Here is an 11,432-nt window from a genome sequence, read left to right as displayed (position 1 = left end):
TTTTTTTGTAGTTAGTACAGGATCTACAGGGTCTCACTAGATAGATCAGACTTGTAGTGATCTGCCTGTTTTCAGCCTCCCAAGCACTGGGATTATAGGTGTGTGCCACCACGCCCAGTCTCAGCACTAGGATCTTATCCTGGTCTTTAATCTGTGCTTCCCTAAAGCCGGATGACACTGAGCACGTTTTCATGTATATATGTATATATTTCCTCTCCCTATTTCTTGTTAAGGAAATTTTCATTTTCATTTTTTAACTGGATTGTTTGGTTTTTACACTGTTGAGTTCTGAGAGTCTTTGCATACTGTAGATAAATCCTTTGTCCGAAATGTAGTTTGGAAATACTTATTCCCAGTCTGTTGTCTATATTTTTATTTCTTAAGGGATTCTTTCACAGAGCAAATTTTGATGAAGTCCAATTTGTTAATTTCTCTTTTGGATAAAGTTTTAGAATCATGCCACAAAAAAAATCTTCACCAAACCCTAGGTCCCAAAGGTTCCTTTTAAAATCTTTTAAAAGTTTATCTTCTACAGCATTAACCCTTAAAAGCCTTCTAAGTGTTATATTTAAACCTGTGATCCATTTTGAGATCATGCTTTTGGGTGATTTTACTTTTCTTTACTTTTCCTTAATGGTTAATAATTACTGTAATTTTATAGTATAATGGGTATAAATGATAGTTCGGGTGCCTGCAACAATTGTAATCTGATACAAAAATTTCTGTGGTTTTTCTTGGTGACAAAGTCATAGTCTGTGGTGGTTGCCAATGTTCATAGTTAAGAGAAGTGATAATTTTCAGCTCTATATTCGCTGAGACAGCAACAGACCTCTTGAATTCCATCTACAAACCCTCGAGGGTCTGTGTGATCCATGTTAAGTGAAAATCTAAATGAGAGGGCTTTATCCTGGCAATGCGTTGCTTTTTGTCTACTCCACCTTCCCGGGTTTGCTTCTGTTGTTGAGATTTTCTATGGCCTTTGGCCCAACTGGAAGGGAAAACAACCCGGTTTGGGAAACAGATTCTTCACTTTAACAAATACTATGAACCACCTAATCCCACTGAGGAGCCTCTTAATATACCTGGATCCTGCTGTTGCCCCAGTCTGCCACGATGATGTTCCCATTGGAATCCACTGCGACACCTGTTGGAGCATTAAACTGCCCATTGCCTTCCCCATTGGAGCCGAATTTCAACATAAACTCTCCTTCCTGATTAAACACCTGTAAGAAATATTTTCAGATTGTTCAAAGTTCAAATAGTTGACCCAAATTTAAGCATTTTTTTGGCACTGGAAATCAAACTCAGGACCTTGCTGCCACTGAGCTATATTCCCAGCCCCCAATTTTACATATCAAAAAAAAAAAATCTGAAAATGTTATTTATAGCAAGAGTTGTCATTTTTTTTTTTTTTTTTGAAACAGGGTTTCACTGTATAGTTCAAGCTACCCCTGAACTCATTATGTAGCTCAGGCTGGTCTTGAACTTGTGGCAATCCTCCTGCCTCAGCCTCCCAAGTTCTGGGATTACAGATATGCACCTCCATACCCAGGAAGAGTGAATTAAGACACTCTGATAGAAAAGAAAAAAATCTACAAACAAGATCCTCATATCACTTAATGATGCCCCAGTTTGTTATATATAAATATGATTTATCACTTTTTTTCTATTTTTTGTCTCTTTTTTTTTGGCAGGGTCTTTTTCTGTTGTTTTTTTTTTTGTTGTTCTTCTTCTCTCTGCGTCTCTCTTGTTGTGGTTTTAGGTGTGTGGCCCCTTACCCGGTTTTTGGGGGCGCGTATTGTGTGTTGTCCGGGGTCTCGCCTGTGTGTTTTTGTTTTTGCGGGGGGGGTTTTTGGTGTTGTGCTCTCTCTCTCGCGCTCTATTTTTTGTCTGTTTTTTGTATATTTTTTGTGAAGCGTTTTTTTTGTAAAAATCATAAAAGATTCCACAAAATAAGGCAGCATGAGGAAGGCTATAATTTTCAATGATACTATTCTTTCTACCTTTAAATAAACAGCTAAACTTTAAGGAGGATTACATTGCTAATAGGATGGGTGGTCATTCAATTTGGATGTAACAGTAGGAATTTCTTTTTAGTCCAGATACTCAGAATTTACTGTCAGGCCAGCCAAATAGCCCAGCAGATTAAGGCGCCTGCAAGCAGGCACAGGGGCCAGGGGTTCAATCCCTGGGCCTGCCATGCCGGCCCCACACCTGGGGCACGCTGAGATGGTGCTTGAGATTGGGCGTGGTGGCGCACACCTGTAATCCCAGCTCTTGGGAGTCTGTAAACAGGCGGATCACTAGGAGTTCGATCTAGTAGTGAGACCCCGAACACCCTGTAGATCCAAATTTACTGTCATTTTAGTACATCAACATAACACAAAAAGGAGGCTGGATTTTATGTGCACAACAGGGAAAATTCAATGTGTGTGTTTGTGAGAGGGATGAATGAACAAAAGACTTTTAAAATAAATTCTCATGGTATTTTAGCTAAAATAGAGTTTATACAATTCTAAGGCTTTGATGAAGAAACCTACAAAGATTCTTACAAGTGAAGGAGTAAACAAACTTAAACAATTCTACTACTAGATGTGGTCAAGCCACAGGTTAATGCATTCAAACAGCTGCACCCGGGCATCAAGGCAGCGCGGGAACTTCGAGAGTGAGCGTTGTCATGTGCCCAGTGATAACACCATAACAAGGACAGCTTCATCTTCATGCCTCTGGTGCCACTTAATGGTTCTAAAATGTCTCGTTACCATGACGCCCGAGGCACAGGAACGGCCTGAGGAGCTGAACAGTGCTGTGTGCAAGGTGCCTGCCGAGTGGGGACTCCTGAGGAAGTTCACCTTATTTCAGCACAGGTCTGACGGGAGGCCAGTCAGGACCTGCAAGCACCTCTGGTTCTTTAGAAAAGAAGACAAGAACAACCAGGCTTTATTAAGACGCCTACAGAGGTTTAAACTTTTTGAAATGGAGTGCCGCTAGCATGAGTTGGAATAAGAAATAGTGGATTTTGAAAATTGAAAAAGTGAATTGGGTCTAATTGGTTGAATAGTCACAAAAACAGTATTAGGCTTCCATAAATTTACATTTACATTGAAGCTGTTGGCTTTCAAATTTTAATTTCAAGCTATCTTCAATCATACCTCTCTCTCTCTTTCTTTCTTTCTTTTTGAGACAGGGTCATGCTATGCAGTTTAGGCTGGCCTTAAATAACATTTTGTAGACCAGGCTGGTCTGGAACTCACACCAATCCTTCTGCCTTAGTCTCCCAAGTGCTGGGGTTACAGGTGCCATCACGCCTGGCTATGTTGAGCCACGTATTCTATTCAGTTCCCTGCCTCTCCGATGACATCTATATGCCCATATTAAAACCTGCATTATAGAGCAGAAGCAAAATCTCCTTCTTCCAGGTTAACTCCCTCAGGTCCTGCATGCCTATGCAAGTCATTTTCTCTCACACTAATTTCTCCATACAAGTAATTAAAAGTTAACAAAAACGAATGTGTAATAAACTGTACCTTGACAGAATGATTATGGAAATCTGTAACAATAATCTCATTGTTGCTATTTACAGCTGCAAAATGAGGACCTGCAACAGGGATGGAAAAAGTATATATGATGACCATAACAACAAAAATGATTGCAACACAGCAAGCCCTGTAACCAAAGCCAAATTTAATGTTATTAAAGAACAAACAAAGAAGCAGAGACCCAGCCCCTGTCACATCATCCCGCCTGGCCTCTGGCCGCAGAGAGCTTGGGTCCCTCCTATTTGACTCTTGGGTCTGTTTCCTCTGACTTCTCCCAAGCTGAAGTCTGGGCAGCCCTGACAGTGTGGAAGAGTGGCGAAGCACCAGTGTTTGTTGTCTGCACTGCTGTCTGAAAGTCACACCCGCCGGCTCCTTTGCACGTACTTTGGTTTTCTTAAGGATTCTCAACTCTGCTGGGGAAAGGCTGACAAGTCTTAGCATTGGGAAAGAGACTCCAATATGTAATTATTTTTCCCCTAAAAAGTTGAGCAGAAAGCCCAGATTCTAATTTCAGGTGACATTCAGAACTTAGCAGGACAAAGAACTGAAGACAAAGTACAAAGAAAGGAATGCAAATTAATGTGAAATACCCAAGCATAATTTCAAGAGGAAAATGAATGAGTCCTGTGCAGCCTCTTCTGCAGAGGTGGAAGCTGTTGCGAGCCTGTGAGCGCAAGGTGGCACACGGAAAAGGAGAAGGCCCACCCCACAGACACTCTGAACTCCTGTTCTCATAATAGTTTAGAAGAGTGCACTATACTTCCATGTCAATAAAGCTGCGGCTATGGGAAACAGGAGTTGCTCCATTTTGCCTCAAACATTTTTATTTTAAAGATGCATATTTTACTTAATATGCATTAAGTGCTATAAGTTATCACCAATAAAAACCACAGTTTTTATTGTACAGTTTGACTTACTGCCAGCAGAGAAACTGAGAAGCTTCTACCTAGCCATGCTCTGGCTGAGCCCCCATCCCAGCGTCCTTCCTCCAGGGCCAGCCAGCACGCTGGGGATGTGGCATCTTCAGCATGCTCCGGCCTCATGCATGCGTGAGTGGAGGAAGCAGAAGAAAGGGGGTTACATATTACCGTCGAGTGTACCTGCAAACTGCCTGTCCCCGTTTCCTCGGCTACCGAACTTGGTGACGATTTTCCCATTGGGTTGGAAGATGAACACACAGCATGCCTTGTTGTCCACCACAATTATGTGCCCATTGCGGTCCACAGAGACGCCTTTGGGTCCCATCAGCTTTCCTGATCCAATTTTTGTCTGTGAGAAACAAGTAGAGAGATTGTGTATGGACACCAAGTTCAAAACCCCTTGGACAGGAAGCTCCACACTTCATTCTCGGGATGTAAATTACTGAGATTCAGATATGGTCTCTCTAGATCAGAAACACAAATTACGTTGAAAGGAAGCGCTGGATTTTGTGGCAAGGGTGTTTGTTGTATAAATCTGACTCTGGTGCTGTAATCCAGCCCACAGATCAAAGAGGCTACAACAGAAGGGCAGGTAAACAAGTGACAAATATCCTATCTTAATTTTTTGAGACAGGGTCTTGCTACATTGCTCAGGCTGGCCTCAGACCCTCGGCAATCCTCTACCTCAGCTCCCCAAGTGCTGGATTACAGCTGTGCACCACCACACCCAGCTAAGAAACGGCAAATAATCTTTCATGTCCATGGAGATCAAAAGAATCACTGGTACTCTACTTATTACTACCTAATATTATGAAAACTAGTAGTTATTATTTAGGATGACTCAACCATACAATACACCAAATGGATAATTATCTAGAATTAAAAAAAAAAATCTTACCTCCATTCTATCATGTAAACACAGCTAGGGCAGATCTAACAGATTGAATCAAAGTTTCTTTTCTTTCCACCTCCCACCTATCACTCCTGGTTTGGGTGTACAGTATGGGATGCTACCAAGTGAAGTCACAATCACATCTGCACTGGCTGTGTGACTCCCACTGACTATGGCACTGCACACAGTTACACTGGAACGACACAGAGAAGATGCACGGCCCCCGCGCAAGGGTGCAAATAGCAAGCGACAATATTTAGACCCTGTGTTTGCAGTATTTAACTAAAGTAAGTCCTTGAATCTAAATAGGGAGATGTTTTAGAGTACAGAGGAGAGAGGAGCTGCCGTGTTTGTTCTGTATTTGTCCTGATCACAAAAGCTTCCCAGAATGGCTAGAGGATGTAGGCTAGGAGGGAAGACTCAAAGGAGAAAAGTTAAAGGAGTCAGAGAATATGGAAAATTGGTCAACTTGGAGTAAAAACAAAGAACGTGGACTGGCTTTAACAGTGTGTGTTTCTTAGCACCTGTTTAATTTTACCAAAGAAGAAAAATAAGCTCAGACTCCCCTGGTATGTAGCTACAGTATCAACACGTAGAGGAACTCTCTTTATGGTACTTAAGTGTTTTCACTTGCCATCCTTTCACTCTTTGGGTTCTGATCGGTACCTGTCATTTTTAAAAAAGGGTGCTGCCGAAACTGTGCCACACCCATTGTCCCTGTCCTCTAGGGGGCGACAGTGTTCTTCAGTGTTCATTCCAGTTCTGAGCAACAATATTCTAACTCCAAGAATAAAGTTCTTCAAAGAGGATCTATCACAGACAAGACTACTGAACCAGTGGATGCAAAACTCTTAATTCAAGGAGCCCTTAGATTTCTCTCATAGGTATCAGACTCCTGCCTCAGTATGTGAAGCCTATCTCAGCGTTACCTCCTGAATTTATAGACAGATCATGACTAAAGAACAAATAGGTTGCCTCCCAAATGAGGTGAGCGTGTCACGAGATCACTGAAAAGTTCTCTCTGCCTTCCCACCAGAGCTGTCACATCAGGGTCCTGTCACTATGACAACACAAAGGAAAGGAAGGAAGTTGGAGATGCACAAAAGTGAGAGGTCTTCAGGTGCATGTGACGCATACAGTTTGTGCAGCCAACTGCACACAATAAATATTATAGTGCTAAACCCTCCCAGGCTGAAAAGTCAATGTCGCATACATGCTCTAATTTGTGGGTCAATAATCATATAAATAACTCATTCTATTAAAAACTTTGAGGGAATCATAGAAATCTAAAGACTTTAACAAGGAAACAGTGTTTCAATCAGAGCCCAATCATGCCATCTTTAGGGTTCCAGGATATGGAAATGGTGACAGCTAGGAGCCTGCATGAAGTTATGACTCTCAAATCCTGGCTTGTCAAACAGACTTCACTTTTTGAGTGCTTGTGATAGGCATGGAAAATAACATTTTTTAGATATTTACTTTGTATGAGGCACATATGGAATCCGGAATAAAACCTCATTTATTCTTTGCTAAGATCCTATGAGACAGGTTTTTTAAATTTAAATTTTAAATATTAGGCTATCAAGGCTCAAGGAAATGATATAATTTGCCAAAAATAGTTCATAAGCCAGAGTCTCCAGGGGATTCACTGGTCTGAGTTACATGAAGCTGAGGCTGTGGGCCACAGCGGACGGCATGGTGCATATGCCTGCACGAAGATGCTCGACAAGTCAGCATCCTGTGAACAAGTGCACGGGATGGGGCTGGATGGTACCAATTCTCTGGGGACAGCTGGGGACTTGTGGTCACCACTGGGCTCTCCAGTAGGCTTGGAGTTGAGAGCTGCTGAGGAAACAGAGCCATCAGGCCAGGTGCTGGAGCGCTGGATGTCAGCGCATACAGTGACAGAAGGGGTGGAGCGCAGGGAGGCAGGCACTCCTGAGGGCAGGCTGGCACACCGGCCCTTCCCCATCTCTGCCCCTACGTCCCGGGTGCCAGAAGGCGAGTGCTTTCCCTGTAGTCCTGCATGCTGCACTGCCCCAGCACTGGCCCAACCCAGCAGGGCCAAGCGACCGTGGACTGACGCCTCTAAAAATGTAGGCGAAATAAATCTCTCCTCCTGCCAAGTGGTTGCAGCTTCAGAAAGCTGACCACATAGAAGTCATTCTTACTTCCCTAAAGATGACGCCAGGAGCCAGCAAACTCATCAAGTGATGGGATCCTGTCAAGTGCCCCTCGACATGCACCTTTGCGGTTTCTCCTTCCCCCACCCCTCCAAATCTTGTCTGACGTTTTTAATGCTATGCTTTTAGAGCTGTACTAAGCAGTTCATGGCTAGTATGAGTTGCAATCTGTCCTTTCTGTGTAACTACTCTTTTTCTTCCAGAGTCTATATATTTTTAAAAGTTGGGAACTATGTCTTGATTTTTTTAAAAAAATTCTTTCATTTATTTACTTGGTACAGGGCCTTGCTATGCAGCTTGGACTCGTGGTGATCCTCCTGTCTCAGCCTCCCCAGCACTGGGATTATATGCCTGTGCCACCACACCTGGTGGTACCAGGGATCGAACCTGGGTCCTTGCACTTGCAAGGCAGGTGCTTAGACTGCCCAGCTATCTCTCCAGTCCTGGGAACCGTGTCTTACAATTTGGTTTCTCCATGGTCACCTATCACAGCCTGAGAAAGCAGAAGGCACTTTGTAAGGGACAACCTATAGGTCAGTGTGAGAACTGTAACTCTTTACTAAACTCTTTATTAAAGGTGGTTGTTTCTCACTGAGTTCAGGAATGGGAACAGTTCCTTTAATTTGAAGGTTTAAAGAAAAAAGAAGTAGCTGAGCCAACAAATTGCTTTATAAAATGAAGCTACCTTTAGGATCTACATGAGCAGGTTTATGAAATGATCATTTTTGCTTTCCCTTCAGACGCCTTGGATGCCAGTGTCTTTGTATATTGTTGAATACTGGATTGGATTTCAAACAGAATAATCACTTCATCCCTGTCTCTTGCTCCTTCTCACTCTCATTTGGCAGCCACCCGGGAGTTAATCTTACCTTAAACTTCCCATCTGAAGAGAAAATGCTGACCCATTTATTGTCATAGTCTGCAATGATTATGTCCCCACTCGGGTGCACAGCGACTCCTGTGGGCCGCTGGAGCTGCCCAGGCGAGCGCCCTCGGATGCCGAAACGACTTTTGAACTGGCCGTCATTGGAAAATATCTGCAAAGCAAGTGCATACAGTTGGAGCATGAACACAGCGCTGGAATGACCCAAGAGGCAGAAGCCAGCAACACCTGCCATTTGGACCAGGGTACAACACATGCCAACCCCGAGGAAGCGGAGTCTGTGTACACAGTGGTTAGCTTCTCTCCTTGTACCATGTACCTTAGATCTAAAGTAGGAAAACATGCAAGAATGTCCATCTTATCAGTATAAGCAGGTGGAGGTATAAGAGGAAGGGAACTACCTGCACACACTGGTTGTTACTGTCTGCAATCAGTATCTTTCCACTTGTAGATGCAGCCACCCCCTGAAGATTCGTAAACTCTCCTTTATTTCTTCCTTTGGTACCTAAAAATAAATTAAGAAATTAAGTGCTAGAGAATCAGGTTTGTCAGTTTCAGCAAAAGAATAATTCAAGCTTCTTGTAGGTAACTTGAGATTTTTTTTTAGTTTTAAAAATATTTTATTTATTTGGTATAGGGTCTTGTTACGCAGCTCAGACTCCTAGTGATCTTCCTGTGTCAGCCTCTCCAGTGCTGGGATTACAAGCATGTGCCACCACACCTGGTTTCAGTAACCGCCTGGGCATAGGGCTGGCATGTCATGTGGTACTGGGGACTGAACCTGGGTCACTGCACTTGCCAAGCAGGTGCTTAGTCTGTTGAGCTATCTCACCCCAATTTTTTTTTTTTTTTTTTTTTTTTTTAGTGTTGGGGATCTACCCCAGGGCCTCTACTAGTGAGCTGCATCCCCGGCCACTGCACTACTTTACAATGACACTTAAAACAGGGGCCTCCTTCCCACCCATGACTTAACATACATCTATTTAACATCCAGGTCACTGAAATCTATACAAAACCACTTTTTTATACAAATGCCAAAATATACTCAGATTCCACAAAAACATAATAATAAAAACTAATATTCTAATTGGGTAGATACAAGAAGAGAAGAGCCTTATTTTAGAGTTCTGCCAAAATCCCAAGCATTTACTGAGCAGCTCTCAGAAGAAACCTGGGCGCCCAACTTTCAGAGCTTTTAAACAAATGCTCAGACCACAAATGCTGTAAAAGTGCACTTGATTTCCATAAGCTGGATCTACTCAAGCATAGTTTTCTAAGGCGCTGGATCTCATTGGCTGTGTGTTCTTCCTGGTTTCAAGTTAAACATACTTTGCATCTGCTGCCCCACTTGTAAATAAAATCACAGAGCTGGAGGCATGTCTATTAGTCTGACATTGCTGATTGATTTTTAAAAGAGGCTACATGAATCAGGCTCTGCCATTTCAACTTTAACCCTGCACTTCCTGGTGCTGGGGATGGAATCCAGGGTCTCCACACTCAGCTACATCCCCAGGCCTTTCCTATTTTTTTATTTTCAGGCAGGATTCTGCTAAGTTACTAAGTTGCTCAGGCTGGGCTGGAACCTGAGATCTGCCTACCTCAGTCTCTCAGGGTAACAGATGACAGGTCGGATGACAGGTCTGCATCCCTATACCCAGCTCACCATGAAGCAAAACAAAACACCCCCCCCCCCAAAAAAAAAAAAGAAACTGTGAATGACAGAATAACATTCTGTTACACCTTAGATTGAAGTTGTCCCCGCTAAAGCCTTTTTGTTAGACAGGTGACTGGGTCATGGGCACCGCGCTCCTCGGTGGACTCATCCGCTGTAAATTCACGCCGAGTATGCTGTTAGGAGGGGGCCTGGGCAAAGGCAGCTCCCTGGGCAGGACCTAGAAGGGAGGTCTCCCTCCCCACTCCTCCCTTCTCTCTCTGCTTCTTTCTGCCATGAGGCCCCTCCCCACTCCTCTGATAGACATGCCCACTATGCTGGAGCGACAGAAACCATGAACCTAAATAAACCTTTGCTCCTTCAAGGTGGGGGGTCTGGCCTACAGCACCGTGTTACTCGCAAAGACTGAAGCCTATCACAGGCATATTCTGGTGGAGCAACTAACACCAACTGTCTTGGCTAGCTGTTGAGTTACAAAATGTTCTGTGCTACATACTGACACAGAACTACTGCATACTGTTCAAACATGAGTGTTTATAAAATGTCTTGCAATGAAAACAAAAACTGAGGTTCTAGGAGTTAGAACTGATTTGGGGTCATGCCTTGGTCTTTCAGCTTTTCAGTACATTCGATTTGGTCTACTAAAAAAAGCTCCCTTTTGTCTTTAAGGTATTCAAAATTTAAATGACTTTCAAAATGACTATATATGTTAACACCAAATGCACACAGTGCTACAAAATCTTTACCTATTTTGATATAAATGATTTCATTTGATGGTTAATCAAATGAATAGCATGAATTTTTAAAGTAACTATAAACAATTTGACAATAATTCCACAAGAATAAGTTTTTTTCTAGATGTTAAACTAAGAACTGAAGCACAAAATAAATTTTTATATGCTTCCACACAAGGAGAACCAAGGCCCAGCCTCCTGTGAGCGTTCCTGCCCAGGATGGAGTCCTTCCCACTGGGAACCCAGGGCTCCTCACCGCGCTCCAGCTGGATGACCACACGAGGCGGGGAGGAAAAAAATCCCAGTAAGGCCACAAGCGCGAAGTTCTCCAGCATCACTTGGCGGTACAGGGCCCTCTGGCCCTGATCTAGGAGTGCTCATTCCTCCTGGGAGAAGTATACAGCCACATCCTCGAAAGCCATCATGCCCCCACACTGCACACCTCATGCAGAAGCAGATCTATCCACAGTCCAACCATTTTTACCACCACGATGGCCACCGGATCCAGGAACCATCACTGCCCACACCTGGACTGCAGAAGGCGCCTCCCTTCATACACCTGTTCTCCGCGACGGATCCGTCAGCGCGCTCGCTGCGGCCATGGGCCCC

General features: G+C 43.5%; 1 protein-coding gene across 10 annotated transcripts in view; it reads right to left on the bottom strand.

Moving 5' to 3' along the window:
- The window catches only part of Trim2 (tripartite motif containing 2), a 167,275-nt gene that overhangs the window by 3,964 nt on the left and 151,879 nt on the right, over positions 1-11,432 (bottom strand). For all 10 annotated transcript variants that reach the window (XM_023723642.1, XM_004638699.2, XM_023723648.1 and 7 more), the window contains 5 exons: positions 8,819-8,922; positions 8,404-8,571; positions 4,640-4,808; positions 3,528-3,598; positions 1,083-1,223 (listed from right to left, as the gene is read on the bottom strand). In XM_023723642.1, the coding sequence (XP_023579410.1) occupies positions 1,083-1,223; positions 3,528-3,598; positions 4,640-4,808; positions 8,404-8,571; positions 8,819-8,922 (653 nt within the window). The remainder of the gene's footprint in view (positions 1-1,082; positions 1,224-3,527; positions 3,599-4,639; positions 4,809-8,403; positions 8,572-8,818; positions 8,923-11,432) is intronic.

Source organism: Octodon degus, unplaced genomic scaffold (assembly GCF_000260255.1).
Source record: "Octodon degus isolate 3935 unplaced genomic scaffold, OctDeg1.0 scaffold00101, whole genome shotgun sequence".
NCBI classification, from domain to species: Eukaryota; Metazoa; Chordata; class Mammalia; order Rodentia; family Octodontidae; genus Octodon; species Octodon degus.
This window is presented reverse-complemented; position numbering and strand designations above follow the sequence as displayed.